Source organism: Callospermophilus lateralis, chromosome X (genome assembly GCF_048772815.1).
Source record: "Callospermophilus lateralis isolate mCalLat2 chromosome X, mCalLat2.hap1, whole genome shotgun sequence".
NCBI lineage: Eukaryota > Metazoa > Chordata > Mammalia > Rodentia > Sciuridae > Callospermophilus > Callospermophilus lateralis.
In genome coordinates this window covers 7,619,207-7,639,585 of record NC_135325.1, presented here as the reverse complement: position 1 = coordinate 7,639,585, position 20,379 = coordinate 7,619,207, and the positions used below count along the sequence as shown (strand labels likewise).

General features: G+C 35.7%; 1 protein-coding gene across 13 annotated transcripts in view; it reads left to right on the top strand.

Moving 5' to 3' along the window:
- The window catches only part of Adgrg2 (adhesion G protein-coupled receptor G2), a 64,577-nt gene that overhangs the window by 21,643 nt on the left and 22,555 nt on the right, over positions 1-20,379 (top strand). For 2 of the 13 annotated variants that reach the window (XM_077106656.1, XM_077106644.1), the window contains exons 2-13: positions 307-342; positions 2,788-2,835; positions 2,933-2,956; positions 4,526-4,564; positions 6,640-6,681; positions 9,130-9,183; positions 12,581-12,636; positions 13,693-13,748; positions 15,268-15,307; positions 15,738-15,775; positions 16,980-17,074; positions 18,010-18,076. In XM_077106656.1, the coding sequence (XP_076962771.1) occupies positions 307-342; positions 2,788-2,835; positions 2,933-2,956; positions 4,526-4,564; positions 6,640-6,681; positions 9,130-9,183; positions 12,581-12,636; positions 13,693-13,748; positions 15,268-15,307; positions 15,738-15,775; positions 16,980-17,074; positions 18,010-18,076 (595 nt within the window). The remainder of the gene's footprint in view (positions 1-306; positions 343-2,787; positions 2,836-2,932; positions 2,957-4,525; positions 4,565-6,639; positions 6,682-9,129; positions 9,184-12,580; positions 12,637-13,692; positions 13,749-15,267; positions 15,308-15,737; positions 15,776-16,979; positions 17,075-18,009; positions 18,077-20,379) is intronic. The other 11 variants (XM_077106646.1, XM_077106650.1, XM_077106647.1 and 8 more) reach the window with 11 other exon arrangements.

Here is a 20,379-nt window from a genome sequence, read left to right as displayed (position 1 = left end):
AACATCTGTGCTAAAAAGAAGCACAGTTCATGGAAGTTTAATTTATGCAGATGTACACATTTACTTCTACACATTTTAATGAATATTAGGCAGTAGCTGAAGTTTTTAGTCATCATTTCTAAGAGATGTCATTGTAGAGAATTCAAAAGGACTGATCAATGTCAAGAATAATAGTAAATTAACATACTGCCCTCTTTTGGTAGCTATTTACAACTCAACTTAGATTCATTGCCACTAAAGATGTTCATCTCCTACAAATTTGTGCATAAAGTAAACTAATTTTTAAATCACCTTTTTCCTTGACAGAAAATGCTGATAATTCCAGTTTGTTATCACCATCTGGTAAGACTGTTATTTTATGACTTTGGGGAATTTCAGGAAAATATTATCCCAAAAGTTCTCCACACAGTATGGCATGTAGTCAGTTATAGCAAAATTGTTTTTCTGCAAGTAGCTTAATTAAGTTATGTTATTAAACCTACACCTGGAAAATCAATAGCAAACATAGACAAGAAGACAGCCATATTGATTCTTCCATATTGCCAAACAAAGCTGGGGAGTACAACACTGACAAATAAATTGTGGGTTTACATCATGGTAGCTGCTTAAGTTCTTCAGTTCTTTTTGGTGTTCTAGTTCACGAATTTTCTGAAGAGTATCAAGAACTTAAACATGCCAAATGTTTTTATATTTTCATGATGAGATATTCTCTTAAACATGCTTCCTCAGTACCCTCATTGAGTATTTCTCAAAAGGCTTCCGAAAGCTTAGCACTTGCTAGAATAGGGAGGCAAATAAATTATAGATAAATTAATAACTAGAACCCATATTGGCAGGAACTAGGAACAGGATCCTATTTCCAGATTGATAGCTGCGATGGAACCTTAGGGATAAAATAGTCCAGCTCCAGTCCTTAGCTGATGAGAGAATGAAGCCCATAGCACTTCAGTAACTTGTCGAAGACCTCACAGCTTCTTGCTCCACATCATACAGAGGCAGCACATGGCTTCTCTGATTTCTTCCTGCTGTACCATATAGACTAGAATGATCTCTCATGATAAGAGATGAACCAACTCACATTTTATCCTTAATTGTGTGAAAATGAGCTTCTACTGTTATTCATTTAAATGGAATTAATAATAATGACAATTGTTTCTTGTGCACATACTATGTGCCTAGAAGTCTTCAAACATCTTCCCATTCCTCTCAGTGTTGCAGGATAGGAATCATTATTTGCATGTTACAGATGAGGCTCAGCAGGGAAAACTTGCTCATGATCATACATTCTCTGGAACCAGACTATTAGAGTTTGAATTCGGCTAACACCCTCCCACCCCCATTGCCAGCTCTGATTTGGGGCAAGTTCCTTCACCCTTCTATGCCTCAGTTTCCTCCTCTATTAATTAGAAGAACAGTACCTGCTTCATAGGGTATTTGTGAAAATGAAAGGATACATGTGCCTGGCACAGAGTAAGCCCTTACTAAATTAACTATCATTAGTATGAGTTACTAAGTTATGGGGCAAAGATTTGTACCTGGACTGCATGCCACCAAAGCCCAAGCCCTTTTTACCATGCCAATTTGTCCCCTGGTTATTAAGCTTCCAGGGTAGAGTAGGCCAGTGTATTTTTTTTTTTTTTTTAGTAGAATAACTTTCAGCGAACCTGATTATGATGATATCTGCAAAATCTTGTTTGCAGAGAATGAGGAACAGGGCTTTGTGGGTACACACTGGCACTAGTCACAGCCTAGGTTCTGAGTGCCCTGGGGAAGAGCCAGTGTAGCATTGAAGGGCAAAGACAGCTGTGCCCATAAGCCTCTTCTTTGTGTGATATCACCATTCATTAACATTTGGAAGAACGAATAGTCATTAATTAAAAACCAGCTCTGACCAGTTATTTTGTTCTGCCCCAATAGCAAAGAAGTCCATACCTGCACTTTGATTTTATCCCTCAGGAACTGTCTTACTCCTCATGAAATATCCTTGCCAACTTAAAAAAAAAATAAATGTAACAAATGACAAAATATGGAAGCAATAATGTGGGACAGACAGGGTGTGTGTGTTTCAGCCAACGCATGAGCAGTCTAAAACAGACAGGCCAGCCAACCATCTTAACACACCCAAAGTTTGTCCATACCAGCTGAAAAATCAGGCTTCAAAAGGCTTCTAAAAGCTTAGCACTTGCTAGAATAGGGAGGCAAATAAATTACAGATAAATTAAAAACTTGATTTAGTTGTAAAATGTTTGTGTTTGTTTTTCCCATGTTTGGTAGAGGTCAAGCCACTAGATCTTTTTAATATTTAAGCATGTAAGATGTAAATAGTAGATTGACCTCTTAACCTAAATAGAGTCACTCCACAGGAAATTTATTACTCAATTGATTGTCTTAATAGCAGCCATATTTTAAAATAGCTTACTGGGAAATTGTGTTAGGTAGTACAATATTGAGTGGTATCAATTTGTCTTTATAATCCTAAATTCACTGTGGGATGAGTTGCCAGGCACCATTGTAAGCCAATATGTGAATATATTTCATGATTGTAGTTCAACACATTATTTTAAATGTTTTCTAGAATTCTGTTGGTTGAAAATTTTGAATGTAATATTTCTTTTATTTTGGTGTGTTTCCTAAGATTATTTCCATGATATTCCATAGGTAGTAGCAGGCTTTGTGATCATGGGTCTCAGAGCATGTTTTCTTTTTATATTTATAAAAAGAAAGTTCTGACTAATACATAACTGTTTCAAAGTATTTATTTTAAAATTTTCTTTTTCTCTCCTGCAGCTGAATCATCTCTTGTCAGTTTTGTCCCCTACTCCAATGGTACTCCAGGCAAGACTTTGAAAAAATTTAAACATAGATTTAGCCCAATTTGTTAAATTTTTGTTTTAATGATACCTTGTATTGTTTTTCTCCTTGTAACAAAAAGTGGCTGAAACTACAAGCCTCAATGGTAAGAATTTTTCTGGAGCAAGTAAAAACTGATAACTGTTAATATGTATATAAGTATAATGAACAATGTGGCAGATTTCCCTCTCTAAATTATTTCTGAATACATTAAATAATTTCAGAAAACCCCAAACCTGTCAACCCTTAAGAGTGACCTAAACTTTCTGGTTAAATGATAAAATTATTATGATCACAGAGGGAAGACAGCCCTCCACCACTCTTAACTGCTCTAGAAAAGAAATTTTGAGTACTCCATTTCACTTGCTGTACAACACAATGCCATAAGGTTTTGCATGACAGATGTTTAAATGTGAAAAGCACATCCAGTGACTTCAATATGATTCAGCATGGATTTGAAGGCACAGAGTGTTCAAAGACAGCCTTTTTACAGATGATTTGATCAATTTTTAAAGAGTATGAAATGGGGGAAAAACTGGCTTCCTCATTGTGCTAGAGAAAAGGACAGAGCTTTGTGCTGTATTCAAGGGAGGTAGGCCGGGCGGCACATTCTGTTCCATCCTCTTTGTGGGTAGATAGCCTTCCATCTTACTGCGGTCAAACCCCAACACTTTTCAGAATCACTTAGTTAAAATAAAATCTCACCATGTGGTTGGTGGTTAAGGAGCTAATCATAGTTGCAGCTTATACTAATCAAAAACTGGTTTAAATTCATATTTGGCCCAATGGGAAGAGCCAAAGGTTATAATTTTTATGTGTAATTACTTTTTACAGTGAAAAGAACATCTTCAATTTAGCTTTGTAGCAGTGTTTGGATCTGTGTGTGTGTGTGTGTGTGTGTGTGTGTGTGTGTGTGTGTGTGTTTAAGTGTGATAATGTGATACCTTTTATTTTTTTTTCCTTAAAAATTTTCATCCAGAATAATAAATTCTTGAATGCTTTTCAGTTAAAGAAATAAAAATAGAATAGATTCAAAGTTGGATTTTAGATCAAACACTATCAAAAGAGGTTTTTCCTAAAAGTTAGTTGAATGTACTGTTTAAGAACTCCAAATTTAGGGGCTGGCATTGTGGCTTAGCGGTAGAGTGCTCGCCTAGCATGTGCAAGACCCTGGGTTCGATCCTCAGCACCGCATTAAAAATAAATAAGTGAAATAAAGGTATATATAAAAAAGAACTTCGAATTTAAACTAGACTTAGTTAAAATTACTTTAAAAGACTATACCACCGGAAGAAACATTCAGCCTCCCTGCCACTATCTACTAAAGTTGATATCAACATTAGAAATTTCATATCACTTAGGGAATTTCATTATTGTAAAGGACAAAAACTAAACAACATAAATGAGTTTATTTAAATCTAATAATTATGGGAGTGTTGTTATGTGTTAGATATGTAACTGGCATTCAGGAAACGCATTTTGAAAGAACAAACATTTGTTCAATTAATCTTCAGGAGTGGGAGAATGGATAGTAGAAGGGGATGGGCAGCAAATACATACTTTTGCAAAACTAACTTCTGGATTTTAGGAAAAGTAAAATATTTAAGGAATGTTAGAAGAGTCATGTTTGTTAACCATGCCAGTAGTTACACTAATTTTTATTATTTTGTTTCAGATGCTACTTCCAGTGTATTGTCTACATTAAACAAGACAGGTAATATCAAGTTATTTCTAAATGTCATAGCTTTTCTTCTATGACTTCTTGAGTTTTTCACTTGTGTGGTCTACGGGGTTAGTAAAGAGTAGTTTTCCTTTGCTAACTTTCTTGAGCTTTCAACTATTATTATTCCTTTGACTTTGACATTGAACTATAATTCTGTTGTCACCACTCTCAAACTTATGAACTATTATGGCAGTAGCACTTCATTTAAATAACATTTATTATCATAGTGATACATGGTAGCTCATAAAAATGGAAAATATAGAGAAACACAAAGAAGGAGGATAGAAATCATCTTTAATGTTACTTTTCTAAGACTTACTGTTAAAATTTGGTATATTTTCATTTAGTATAATATATGCATGTATTTATATCCATATATCTTATATGTATATGTCCCTTGCAAAGTAGTCATAGTTTATGTAGATTTTTATATCTTGCTCTTCTGACCTAATATTAAATTATAAGTATTTGCCAATATCTCTTGCTTTTAATGACTTAATAACATTCCATTGTATACCATATGTTGAACACTAAAGTTGTTTCTATTTTTTTAATAGAGGTTATTCCAATGAACATCCTGGTGCCAATACTTTTCATTCATCCTTGATTTCTGTAGGATACATTCCAAGGATTGGACATAACGTATGAATATTTTAAGGCCCTTGACACCCACTGTCCAATTACCTTCCAGAAGGGTTGTGCCCAGCAACATTCCTTGCAGCAGTGGATGAGGTTATCTGTGTCACTGTACCTTTGTTAGGATTATAGTATATTATTAATTTTTCTCTCAATTACTTAGGTTTTCTTTTCTTTTCTTTCTTTTTTGGTAGCAGGGGATTGAACCTAGAGGGCACTTACTCACTGAACCATATCCCCAGCCCTGTTTTGTATTTTGTCTAGACACAGGGTCTCACTGAGTTGCCTAGGGCCTCCCTAAATTGCTGAGGTTGGCTTTGATCTCGTGATCCTCCTGCCTCAGCCTCCCAAGATGCTGGGATTACAATACACCATTGCACCCAGATTATTTTTCATTCTTGATTATTAGTGAGGTTGAATATCAGGGCAAACAAAACAATATATTTAAAGGATTATTAATGATAATGCAGTCTCTGTAATTACTACCAACCATTGCCCATGAGTCACACAGTGAAATGAACTCTCATCAATAGCGCACACACACACACACACACACACACACACACACAAATGAGGTTTTTGAAGTTGTCAATATAACATCATCATTCATAAGTGTTATCTCCAAGCTTCAAGCTTATTCTTTTATTCAGAATTTCCCCATCTGGACTAGGAGACAGAACTTTGCAAATCTGTGCCCTGAACACAGCCTCTTAGAGTTGGCCATCCTGATGGCATGAATTGCTGAACCTGGTTCTCCATTATCTGGCAAATGAACCATGGGCTTTGTCTCCCAACTGTAATGTAATGATATTTTTAAGGTTTGCTTCTTTAGAACATGTTATATTTGCCTGTGAGTTCCTAACTTTAAACAGTTCTGGTTCTGCTGTGGGCTTGTTGTGTGACTATAGTTGGATGGTTTTGACCTCTCTCAAAATAGTTTTATCTATCAGTACAATAGGGATAACTGTTAAAGCAAACAGCAGGATGCTTGACTGTAGACTGCAGTAGCAGTATTTTAGATCCTATGTGTATTGACTCACATTAATTTTGACTCTGAATCACCTACCCTTTACAACCTATCACCAAGAGGTCCTGAGAGTGACTTAATTCCACGTATCTGAAATTCACATTTGTTGGTCTAGCAGCAGTGCCTGGAAACTGGAATAGAATTACACAAGCAGTGGGGTGTGTAATGGGTGTGATCTAACTGGGTAAACATGAGAATCCAACTCTCAGGCCCACCCCATGCCAATGCTACAATTTCTGTGCAGGTCCCATCTATTCCACTGGTGAGATGACCAATCATGTCTTAAAAAGATGTCAACAGTGTGATTTTTCTTTGCACTTCACTAAAAAATGATATTCATGGCAAAGTGTTTTTTAAAAACAAGCAACAATTGTGCTCTAATATTTAAATTGCTTCTTTGCAGAAAAAACTAAAATCACTATAGTAAAAACCTTCAATGCATCAGGTATGACTTATTATAAATATCAAGACTTTCTTCTTTATAACTAAGGTAAAATTAAACAAATGGCTGGTGTTTATGATCTCTTTATCTTTTTTTAAAAGTAAAATCTGTTCTTAATGAATAGATGTGTATGTACTGAGTATCTGAAGTTGTACTAGACATTAAGGGCTGTATAATAATGATCAGGCACAGTGCCCTCTTTCAAGAATCTTCTAGTCTAAGAGGGAGACAGGTCAAAGAAGCAGGTCACAAATGTGAACATGCATGCAGATAAAGGCAATGATTCCACCAGGATTTCTCTTTCTCACTCTCTTTTTTTCCCCTTGGTGTTGGAGATCAAACCCAGGGCTTCTTGCATGCTAAGCATGTACTCTACCACTGAACTACACCCACAACCCCACAAGCATTTCTCATGGTTAAGAGACATAGAAGGTAGAAGGGCTAGTGGTAATGAGTTTATGAACAGGATGCAATTAATGAAAGAGAGGAGTGAACCTCAAATTCTTTCTAAAGCAAAGCAAGGATATACTTTTAAGTACCTAATACAAGACTAGGCATACAAGATATACTTAACAAAGACTTTTCAACTCTCTCTCTTTCTTTCTTTCTTTTTTTTTTTATACAGGGACTTGCTAAGTTCTCTAGGCTAAAAAGGCCTCAAACTCGCCTTCTTCCTGATTCTAGCCATCAGAGTAGCTGGGATTACAGGCATGCACCACTGTGCTCAGTTTAACAAAGCCCTCTGATTGACTTCAGACAGGGGTTGGCAAACTATTGCCAATAGGCCAAATCTGGTTCACTGCCTGTTTTTGTAAAATATGTTATTGGAACACTGCCATGTCCATTTGTTTACATATTTTCTATGGCTACCTTTCTGCTACATAGAATGGTAGAGCTGAGTAGTTGCAACAGAAAACATATAACCCACAAAGCCTAAAATATATAGTATCTGACCCTTTTCAGACAGTTTTCTCACTCAGGATTTAAGGAGTGACCAGTAAGTAGCTAAATTGCAGATAATGGGCCTAGAAATAGGAAAGAAAATTCTTGGTATGAAAGAGCAACAAAAAGACCCACATCACTGGAAATGGAGATGCAGGTAGAGATGGTGGAATGAAAAGTATAGCAAGAATGGATCAATGCTTTAAAGAAAGCATTACTACCCACCATCTATATATTCTATAACATTTGCATTGTATGCGTGTTATAGTGAGCTATAAGTAACTGTATTTAAAGTGAAATCTTCCTCTTCTGGTGTGGGTAACATTGCTATGGAAGAATATAGAAATCTTTATATCTAACTTTGGGCACCTAAATTCAGTTTGTTCACAGAATCAAAACTCTTAGCTGAAGCATGATGCCCATACACCAATAAATCATTCTGACCGAAACCATATCACTTGCACTAAGTCAAATTATAGTTTTAATAGTTTTCTATTTCTATTCCAAATAATAAGTTTTATAGTTTTTTCATAGGACAAATATATAATGAAAATTAACTAGCAATTGGCATTGCATACATAATTCTGACCATACAGAACCTAACAAAGAAACTGAAAGATTCCTTAATATAACCCTCTTTTCCCCTTGGCAATTTGCTTAGTACATTGTCAGCATTTGCTCCTCCCATTTACTATGGATTTCTTATGCTTCACCAAAAGGATGCAATTAGTGAAGGAAAGACTCTTAGAGAAGTAAACCTTGAGCTCTTTTCAAACAAAGAGATGTACTTCTCCTTTCACTAAAGGAGAAAGTGTTTCTCAGATACATCTGTTTGGAGTTTTTGTTCTAACATGGTTCATTTCTTCTCCCATTCTTCTCCCATTCTGCCTCCTTGGTATGCTCGTGTGATCTGAAGTCCGATTAGCACTAAAACTTTTTATATACTGGCCAGTATCGACCTCTAGATTGTAAGCTCCTTGAGGGCAGGGTCTATATCTGAACCTCCCAAAACCTGTAGAATATGGTAGGTGCACAGCAAATACATTTTGAATTTTGTAGTTTTTGCTCATGAAACAATATCATGACATTAATGTTATTTCATACATGCATTTGCATAGAGAGCTAGGACTAACATTAGAGTATTTTGGGACTCTCCAATATCTTTGAGGCCTATTCCATTTATGGTCTCTATACTTGATTTGTTACCTGGTGCTCTGTTTTATATTGGACAAGCAAAAGGTTAATTGTGAATGAAACAAAGAAATTTTAGGAAGGAGTTGACGGTCAGACACTGACATACTATAGAATAGTAAAGAGTCAAGTTCCATAGCTGACCAACTAAATGAAGACTCTCATTCCTTTAGTCTCTGTGAAATTCATCCAGCCAGTTTTATCCAGTTTCTTAATATTTTTGGTCCACATTTGCCTACGTTTGTGAATATTCTTGACAATGTAATATATAATTGTTGATGTGCTTAACCAGCTAGGTTGTTGTTGTTTTTTTTGCAGGAGTCAAATCCCAGAGAAATATCTGCAATTTGTCATCTATTTGCAATGATTCAGGTTAGTTCTTGTGTACATTATACATTACCAGATAAATTTGTTCCATAGAGAAAAATGATTTGATTTGGTTTTTCCTGTTGTGTATGTGTGTGCCTCTCTGACCTGTCTGTTTTTATACCACCTGGCTACCAAAAGTCCCTAATAAAACAAAAGTGAATTTTAGATCTGGCTGAAATTATCTTCCCATTGTTTAGTGAAAGGATGAATTAACTTCCTTAATATGAGACAAAGTGCTACAACAAATATTTTTCACTGTAGCTTTAAATTCATAACTAATATTCTTAGTGTTAATTCATGAATAATAATGAGATTATTACTAATTATTGAAAGTCACTTTTTTGTATATAAATCCCTCAAGCTTTCCTGTGGACCTTAAATAATAAACAGGATGTAGTCCTTTGCTAAGAATAAAACAAACCCGACTGCTAGAATGTTGAAACCTCATGTACAACTAATTCAACTAAATGCTAATTCCAGTTGTGTCCATATTGTGTTTTGCCATCTCTAACCAAGACTGTCCACTATTTTTTAAGGTTAAGATGGAAATCTCTTGAGAACAAGCTATTTTTAAAATAGGAATATTTTTCTTTCTGCCATGGGCCAGAGGAATGAAATAACCACTTTTCTCACATTGATTTGGTTCTCTGGGTTCCCCACCTTATGAAAGGAAATGTGAAAAACAGAAAACAGAAAAATATGATGTGGCATGTCAGAAAGGGTTAGGAGATCATGGGAAGAGAGAAGAAAATGGTATCAAGGTATTTTATGATATTAAAATCTTGGTATGTCTCCAGTAATAAACAATCATAGGTTTTCCCCCCTTTTATTCTTTTCCTTTTAATAGAATTTGTTTGAAAAACATAGGTAACAATTTCAAGTAAAATAACTTAAGGTTGGATACATTAGAGAACGTGAAAAAGTCCTGTTAAAAGAATATTCTAGAAACACTTTCTATTGTGTGAATGTGAGATTTGCTCATCTGAGCTATCTGCTGATATTATGCTCTGGGTGGAATATAAAAAGGAAATATTAGGTGATTTTGATGAGAGGAATGAATTATAGGATACATTATATAATAAATAATTATATGTATGTATACATACACACATATTGCTTCTCTTTTCTTCCTCCTTTTCTCCCTCCTTTTTTACTCTTTACTGAATTCCCCATAAAGTCATTATTTTTGTGCCTCATCCATGTTTTAGGCTGGTGACTAATGTCTAGTTCCGTGTTGTGTCTACATATTTGATAACTGTTTGAAAATTGAACTTGTAGTCAAAAAAGAAAAACCTGGTCATCTTGAATAACAGATGCCAGAAAGCTGGTTGGTGTAATGTTTTCCCCAATTAAGTGACTGAATTGACCATTTGTTTTAGTGTCTGGTGAAAACAACCTCATCAGAGAACCAACTCTTCTGGCACCAGAAATACCATGATATCCTGCCAGAAACTAGAAACCTTTGCTTTTTGCAGGTTTCCAATGTAGGTCCATTAAAGGAAGTGGAGGCTGGTTAAGAAGCTGAGAGATGACCAGGAAGAGTCAGACTAAGGGTCAAAGGTGATGGCTTCTTGGTTGCCCTGTGCAAACCAGAACTACTGTGCTTCCAGCACATTTATGAAATTCACCATGCACTCAAGAATGTGAGGGAGAGAAATTGTGGATTTCAGTGTTCACAGACATACAGAATCTAAATATGCTTTTAAAAGCTAAGGGTTTTAAAAATTTTTTTAAATGGATAAGTAATTCTATGCAGATATCAAGTATATTTACTTTTAATAATTACGTACTGCATTAATTGAAATTTCAGCATCAATATTCAAAAATTGAAGTTCTCAGTAGAAATAGGTCATGTTAATCACTGCTTATGTGGCTTTGTCAGCCATTTTTAAGTGGAAGTAGACCATAGGGTACATGGCCATGGGAATCAGTTGTAGTACCTTGGGTGCAATAAAAGAGGATGAGTTGAGGAGGCGTTCAACTCTGACTCAGGGGTTGGCAAACTACTGCCTAGAGTCCAAATATGGCCAGCCACCTGTTTTTGTAGATCAAGTTTTATTGGCCTACATCCATGCCCATCTATTTACATATTTTTTGTGGTTGCTTTCATGCTCAGTGGCAGAATTACAACAGAGAACATAAAACCTCAAGTATTTACTAAGATCGGTCACCAAAAACATTGGCCAAACTCTACTTTGGTGTATATGACATCCTTGCCCCATTGCTCAAAAGGCCAGGTTTGGGTTCTTGTGATGAAGTGCATACTTTTCTGTTTAAGAGTCTCCATTTTATTTATTTCCAGATAGAGCCCCCTAGGTGTACCCTTCAGGAAATAGGTTGACTGAAATTGAATTTAATATTTCCCAAAGTCAGCATTTTAAGAACAAGGTTTTCTGGCAAATCTAAAGAGAAAGCAAAAATGAGTTGTTCAACTGAAGGAAGAATTTTCCTGCATACTATTCAGGTTTCAAAGCAAAATCTCAGTTGTGTTTCTGGGAAAGATATTGCATTTGGTAGTTGTATTTTAAAAACAAAAACTAAATTGAAAAACTGATGAACAATAAGTAGATTTCCATAAGGCTGCTTAGCTGCTCCTTTCCCCCTCCCTCCTTTATCTATCTGACTGTAACTATAACTTTAATATATTTTTTTTTTGAGAGAGAGAGAGGAGACAGAATTTTTTTAATATTTATTTTTTAGTTTTTCAGCAGGCACAACATCTTTGTTTGTATGTGGTGCTGAGGATCGAACCCGGGCCACAAGCATGCCAGGCGAGCGCGCTACCGCTTGAGCCACATCCCCAGGCCCTGTAACTATAACTTTAAAAGACATTTTTGTTTTAAGTTAACATCAAAGTCACAGTTCCCCTAGATTTTGTGGGGTTTTTTTTCTTTTTGTTTTTGTTGTTTATTTATTTTTTTCAGTATTAGGGATTAAACTCAGAGCCTCACACGTGCTAGGCAAGTGCTATACTACTGACGTGTACCCCTTTTTATTTTATTTTGGGACAGAGTCTCACTAAGTTGTCTAGAGTGGCCTCAAATTTGTGATCCTCCTGTCTCTGTCTCCAGAGTCACTGAGATTATAGCCACCACACCTTGTTCTCCCACTTACCTTTAAAGGAAACAAAGTTTAAAAAAAAAAAAAAGCCAATTAGGATATAAATTTCTTCATAAGGAGACAAGTTCCTCTCTTTCTGAATTCCCACATAAAATTTATAGTTCATATTTTCTAAAAATTATGTTGACTATCATTGAGTAGCTTATTGATAGGCAAGAGAGTAAATGGGAGTAAAAACAAAACTGTTTATAAAGTAATTTGCTAATCTTTTCATGTGTGTATTAATCCTCAAATTGTAAGGATACAAGTCTCAAATTTCTTTTTGAAAATTTATTTTTAGTGTTTTTTAGAGGTGAGATAATGTTTCAATATGATGAAGAACACAACATTACCCAGGTAGGTTTTAAAGTTTTTTTTCTTATTGTACTCTTAAAATGTGAATTTGCATGTATTTAAAGATAGGTTGAAGGTCCACATTATTTATCCTATTTGCATATTTACTTTTATGCCAAGTTTAAGTAAAATATGTATTATTGAATCCCTAGCTTTATGGTAAGGACTTGAATCCATTATCATAGTATCTTGTTAATAATTATAGTTTAGTTTTCACTAGGTTTGCTGATAAATAAGAATGTTAATATGATGCAATTCCATTACCAGTTTAAAATTTAAAATTATCTTAAAACCTCCTAGCAACAAGAAATATCTATATTGAGTCTAGGAATAATCTTCCATATCTAATTGTGTTCCCCATATGGGGGATTCAGTTACAATGGTATCAACCTTCCCATAACCTATATTGGTTCAGAGAATCCCAGACAAACATGTTATTCATTTGGTGAATATTCCCTGGGCACTAACTATATGCTAGGCCGTGAACTAGGTGCTAAAAATGCAGTAGTGGCTGCTATCGAGTTTCCCTTTATACATTGGGGTCTTGTTACTTAAATCTGGGGCTGTCATGAAGAGAGCTTTACTAGTGTTCTTTTGAGGGAACCCTTGAATAGAAAAAAGACAGAAAATAGCACATAAGAGCTGCTGACTCAGGATTTCTTTTAAGAAAACATAAACCAAAAACTGGCTTAGCCAGTTAATATTGATTAACTTTTGAGTATCACTCCCTCCACCCTTTCTATGTAACAGCAATTTGGGAGCTAGGGATATAGCTCAGTTGATAGAGTTCTTGCCTTGCATGCACAAGGCCCTGTGTTCTAATCCCCACCAACACACGCATACACACACACACACACACACACACACAAATTAGTTGAATCTATGTAACAGCAATTTGATCATCTGATGGACAATATTCCATGGATTAGGATTCAGTCTTTGGGGTGTAAATCTTTGAGTGTCCAACAAAAGTGCAAAGCAACTTCTTGTTAGAGTGTATAACAAACAAAAACAAAATAAATGATATTAATTTTATTCTTAATTTTTTGCTTCCAACAGAATCAAGATATAACTAATGGCACCTACTCTGGAGTGCTGTCTCTAAGTGAATTGAAGTGAGTACTCTACTGTTTGATTGAAAATTTCAAACATCAACTGTGGAAAGATACTTGATGAGCTGTTTTTGCTTTGGAAACCAAGAATGGGAAGAGACAGACCCAAAGGATATAGAGCTAATTTGTTCTTGCTTACTAACCAAACTAACCAAACTCAGCTATCATCAACTATTATCCCCATGAGGTTGTTCTCTCTGATGCTGTGAAATTACACAACAATTTCATTTGAGTTGTTATTTGCATTTTAATGTGATTTGGTATCCAGCGTGATCCAAAGGGTTCCAGATAGGACTCCATGCATACCATTTGTTCATCTTTTTCATGAAGCCTCAGTGATTCAAAAGTCAGAGAGAGATTTTTGTTAAGTAGACCTCGGCTTGCAAGGATAAGAACAATGAGAAATGCATTATAAATAGCTGCCCCCAGTTAGAGCAGAGTTTGAAAATGTCAGCCAACAAGATGGCCTAGGACATAAATAGTCTTACTCTGTCACAGAGAGACACAACTTCATGAAGGGGACATATACAGAGTACCAAAAGACATCCCAAGGATCAGACAGTAGAGCAGGAGGAGCAGTGTGCTGGAGGGCCCAGGGAAACTCCCAGGAAGGAGGTGATCTCTGAGCACAATCAGAGGAGTGGCTCCTGCTAGCTTGAGGAGCTAGCTGACTATTTCAGCGGTCCTTCTCTTCTTCCTTTCAGACCTTGCCTGGAGCTATCTAGAACTATTGCCCATTCCTTGGAGCAGGTTTCTCCCCCTCAGCAGTATTGGCATTGGCATTGGCACTATTAAGCTTGAGGATTCTTTGTTTTGGGGGCCTGTCTTATGCATTGTAGGACATTTAACAGTATCCATGGAGCAGCACCCTCCCAGTGCAACAACCCAAAATGTCTCCAGACATTGCCAAATGTCCTCCCACCCCCACTGAAAATCCTTGCCTTAGGGCGAATTCTTTAATTAGATTTCTTTCATCCTAACTTCAGTGAAACTCTGCCATGTTAAAGAAATGAAAATATTGTTGGAATGGGAATGGTAGAGAGGATTGAGAGAAACTCCTGAAGGGGAGTTGTGAGGAGGGGAAGGCAGGGCTGGAGAGTGCTAGAGAGGGCAGCCTGTTTGAGTTGGAGAGGAATGAGGAATTAATCAGAGGTACAGGGTAAGTGGCTTGCCCCTCTCAGAAATGCTTGCCTGGGGCCAGCTCTTTCTCTGGCCCTCTGCCAGAAGAAGCTGGGGGGGGGGGGTTGCACTAGCTTAACGAATAACAAGATTGTTCCACCATAATTTATATCTTGCTCTTAGCTAGAACCAGTACAGCTCCCGTCTGGTTAGTTTCCCCTGACATATAAATAATTAATTTTTCCCACATAGCAATCTCTCATTATGCCCCGTGTTTCTTCAAAGTGAACACTGTGAGCAATAAATACCACATGCTTGATTTAAATGCTAAAAATCTAACTTGTTTTGAATTTCACATCACTAATGGTCGCCTTAATGTCAACTTCTCTGATTTTATTAACAGACGATCAGAGCTCAACAAAACCCTACAAACCTTAAGTGAGGTAATCACAGTATACCCTGAACCTTGTTTGTAATCATTGTTATTATTTGGGGGGAACCATGGAGTTTTGTATTCCCTGGGAGATATGTATTCAAATTCTCCCAAATATGTCATGTAAAAGAGCGAATGGACTAGCATCCAAAAGTCGGAACTAGGAGCAGTGGGTGGATATGAAGGAGATAGATTTTCCTTCCTGTAAGACCAAACATTTCTTAAAATGAAAACTCCAGGAGAATGTGCTCCCTCATGTACTACTGAGCTTTCTGGTGCTGGAGGAATCCAAGTAGAACTTGTATGACCTGAATAATTTTTATCTAGCAGGAGTGTAAAAGGGGTGATCTCTAGGGATACTCGTAGTTCTAAAATTCTGTGATTCACCGTGGGTCGTCTTTTCCAGCTGTCAAAATAACATATAATTTTGTTTATTTCAGACTTATTTTATAATGTGTGCTACAGCAGAGGCCCAAAGGTCAGTCATCTTAAATTCTTTAATAAATATTTATTATTTCTCCATTTGGGAGAAATAAAGTATTAAGGAGTCTTCATTAAGTTGTAAATTCATAGGCTTTCCTCTAACATAAATACATAGTTATTAGTGACATTTTGGATTTATATAGTTTTATTTTTCCTAACACTGATCATTTCGTCACTCTATCTTTTAATTTCCTTATTAAGCACTGAGGGAGAGGTGTCTGATATCAGACCATTTGCCTCTGATTCTATGAGGCTGAGGCTCATCGATGTTCTTATCTCTGAGGGCTACCAATATGACCAAAAAATGGCTCAGAGTGATCCAGGCATGGTGAAATTCAGATAGAAAAGAGGAAACACAATATGGAACTCAGAATGAGAAGAAAGGGGGAAGGAAAAGATTGGAGGAAGAAAAGAGAAAAGTAGAAATTAAAATGTATACAAGAGAAAATCAGAAATTGTCCAACAATTATTGGGGTTGAACAGATAAGTAACCCTTTTAAATTGCATCCATTGGTTGTCCTGCGTAAGCCTGCATTAGCCAGTGGCTTATACAGCAGTAATCTCACCATGAGAACCATGAGTGTTCCATGAGAGTCCTAGAAAATGATAATTTACATTCATCAAACGGTTCATTGGTACAAATCATGACAAGTCTTCCATGAAATTATAAGCTGACTCTCTGTCCCCTATATGTTTTAATTCAGTTCCCTTGCCTCTTCATTTTTTTGCAGCATTAATTTTTTTCCACCTACACCAAGGCTAAAGTAGAAAGAAACAGGGAGAATGTCTTAAATTCTTAGTTATCTGATAATCTAGATTGCCAGAGAGATTTGGGATTTAACAGACCTTGACATTCATCTAGACTGATTTGTGAAAGGGTTCCCATGATGGAAACTCAAATGTCTGTAGACACCAAGAAAGGAGCCAGCTGTGGCAGTGGGAGACTAAAGGTGTCAAGGTGCTTACCTTTGCAACCAAGTCTCACCCCAGTCTGTTCATTGTACAGACAGGCAAAACAAACCACACAGCATCTGTTTGCAACATCTATGAATGTGAATCTCTATAAATGTCTTATTAAAGTTCAGAGCATTGTAGATGGATATTTAGAAGGTTATTGGGTGATACTGCAAGTTAATACTGCCAGTGCATAGGTAGGTTTCCAATTTAGTAACATTCTGGTTATATATTTCTCTTTACAGCACATTAAATTGTACATTCACAATAAAACTGAATAAGACGATGAATGTGTGTGCTATAATGGTTGCTTTGAAAAGAGTAAATATTCGACCAATGGGTAAGTTGCCTCTATTGCTGTGTTCATTTACTCATTACTCTTGATGTGTCCTTTTATAATTAAAAATATAATTAATAAATTTGCATATATTTCAGCTTTCTGTTTGACTCTTTTGTCCTTGAGCAATTTTTAGAAAGCTCAAGGTTATTTTTCTTGCTTTCTTATAAAATTTCAATATGCCATCAGAAAACCTTATAAAAACAAACCCTGTTGAGAGGGAGAATTGTTTGGATTGCTACTGGGATATGTTTACTTCTTTTTTGAATTAACAAGCAAAAAATTGTATATATTTTTGGTGTCCAATATGATGTTTTGATATACATTATGGAATGGCTAAATCAAACTACTTAACATATGCATTACCTCACATACGTTATCATTTTTTGGTGTGGTGAGAACATTTAAAATCTTAGCAATTTTCAAGTATACATACTTAGGGTAGTCACCATGTCGTATGATAGATATCTCGAATTTATTACTTTAACTGAAATTTTGTGTCCTTTAACCTACATCTCCCCAGTCTGGTAACCACCATTTCATTCTCTGTTTCTATGAGTTAGACTTTTAGATTCCACATCAGAGTGAGATCATGTGGTATCGTTTTTCTGTGCCTGGCTTATTTCAATTAACATAACATTCTCCAGGATATGTTTACTTCTCATTTCTTTTAGGTGTTGAACAGTGATTGATGTTTCATGAATATAACCAAACAAGAAAAAAAAAAAGCATTCACTCAGTTACCATTTTTGAGCACCTACTATGTAATTGTGTAATTGCCAATACAAAGGCATTTGATTAATTTTACCACCAGTTATAGACAATCTGTATTTAAAATGCAAGCAGTATAAGAACCATATATTTGATGAGTTTGAACTTCTACATTACTTTATTCTTGACCATGATTTTTTTTTTCCTTTTCTTTGTGTCTCCTTCAGAAGAGTGCTGCTGTTCTGTCAGGACACCTTGCCCCTCTTCACCAGAAGAGTTAGAAAAACTGCAGTGGTACGTAGCAAACTTTGTTTGCTTTCTTTTTTTTTTTTTTTTTTTTTAAATATAGGCATGTAATTTAATTTCCATGCTAGCTAAGGATTGCTGGAAATAGGGGAGTGAAGAAAGGCTTTGAATTTTAGGGAAAATGTCATTTTCTGTTATGAAGTTTCAACTGAGACCATTGCCTTAAACCAATGATATGTAATCTTGGCTGAGCATCAGAATTACCTGAGGAGCCTTATGAATATTCTGACACTGCACAGTCTTACCAACTAAATGTTATGTCATTCAAAAAAATTGCCAGCTGGCTGGGTTGTGGCTCAGTAGTAGAGTGCTTGCCTAGCATGTGTGAGGCCCTAGATTCAATTCTTAGCACCACATATAACTAAAATAAAATAAAGGTCCATCGACAACTAAAAAAAAAAAAAAAAAAATTAAATGGCCAGGTTGATAGATGAGAAATGGCTTTTCAGTGTTGCCTCAATTGACATTTCTCTTATTAAGACTGAGTCTGGACATTTTTTTTCATATATTTGGGGATCATTTTGTATCTTTCTGTGAATTATGTTTTTATGTCTTCTTTTACTTTTTCTAATAGATACTTGATCAGTTTTTAAGAGGACTTTATATATTATGAGTGTTAACTCTTTATCTGTGGTATGTGCTAGGGATTGAGCTCAGGGCCTTGCACATGCTAGCCAAACACTGAGAATTCCCAGACTTGTCCATTGTCTTTTTTTGAATTTTTTTATCATGTTTTTTTCCTGGAAACTTAAAAAAAAAAAAAAAAAAAAAAAAACATTATGTGACTACATTTATCAGTCTTTTCTTATATTGCCAGTAGATTTGGAGGCATGATTAGGAAGCCTTTTGCTATATCAAGGTGGTAGAGGCATTTACCCTTTTATTTTTATATACTTGTGTGGTTTCATTTTTCACATTAGATTCATTGAATCTATTCTTGTGTATGGTGTGAGATATGGATCTAATTTTATCTTCTTTCAAATGTTTAGCAGAATTTATTAAAAAGCACCATTTATTAGAAATTCCATCTTTTTCCAGGGATTTGCGGTGACTCCTTTATTATATATACTAAATTTTGATAGGATTCAGGAGGCTGAAGTAGGAGGATCACAAGATTAAGGCCAGTCTAGGCAACATAGGGAAACCCTGTCTCAAAACAAATAAAACAAAATAAACAAATATTGGTCTAATTCTAGATATTAGATATTAGAAGAAGCTGTTGAGGGTACATGGAATTCTTATTACTGCTTTTGAAGTATTTCTGTGAGCTAAAATTTGTTCAAATTAAAATGTTTTAAAGAAATACTGATTCTTATTCACCCCTCAGAGATTCTGATATAATTGGTCTGGGACATGGCTTAGGTATCGAAAGCCTTTCTATTGATTCTAATCTGTAACTAAGTTGAGATTCACTGCCTTAAATTTATCTCTTCAATGGAGGAAAACTGGGAGATAGATGCTTCAAAATAGCAGAAGACTCTGACAGTTACTTACAATGTGATCACAGGGGTATAAAAAACAGACATAGAATAAAATAGGAAAGAAATGAATGAAAATGTTCACAATGGTTACCCATGATTGACTTGTCTGCTGGCATGATGAGTATTTTATTTTTTTTTTTTACTTTTTATTTCTTCTTACCATCCCCTGCTTTTCAGCATTTTCTAATTTTTTCTATGGTCAGATAAAAATTGTATTTGAAAAAAAAAGACGTGCATTTTTTTTTAAATGTGAAAGCTTCCTATATGGAATAGAAGGCTAAGTGTAGTTTGTCTGCTCTGGGTGGGTTATATTTCTGGGGTATATGAAAACATTGAGCTCAAGGAATAGCTAAAAGTCTTTGGTTAAGGATTTATAGCATTTTTTTTTTTTTTTTTTTTTTGGCAATAAAATGTGAAGAGGAACATACCTCATTAAGCTTCTCATCCCCTATTAAGCTGGAAGGTTGAGACCCATTTGGGGGATAGAATTTCTGGAAGCATCAGAATGAAAGCAGAAGATCATCCCTCCTTTGAGGCAGCCCTACTATACCCTAATGGCTACCCATTCAGGGAGGTATTAGGAAGAAGAAGCAGGACATAGAAAAGAAGGCAGAATGTGATCCCAGTGTCTGGCTAGGGCTATATCATTAACTAGCTGTGTATTCAAGTTCTAGAGTAGCTGCTTTTTTACCTTCAAAGTTCTAAGTAAAGTGAGGAAACAAATTAGATCTCCATGAAATTAGGAAGTGAATTAGATAAGCACATCTCAAATATTCCTGTGTCTATCACTCACTGAGGATCTGTTAAATT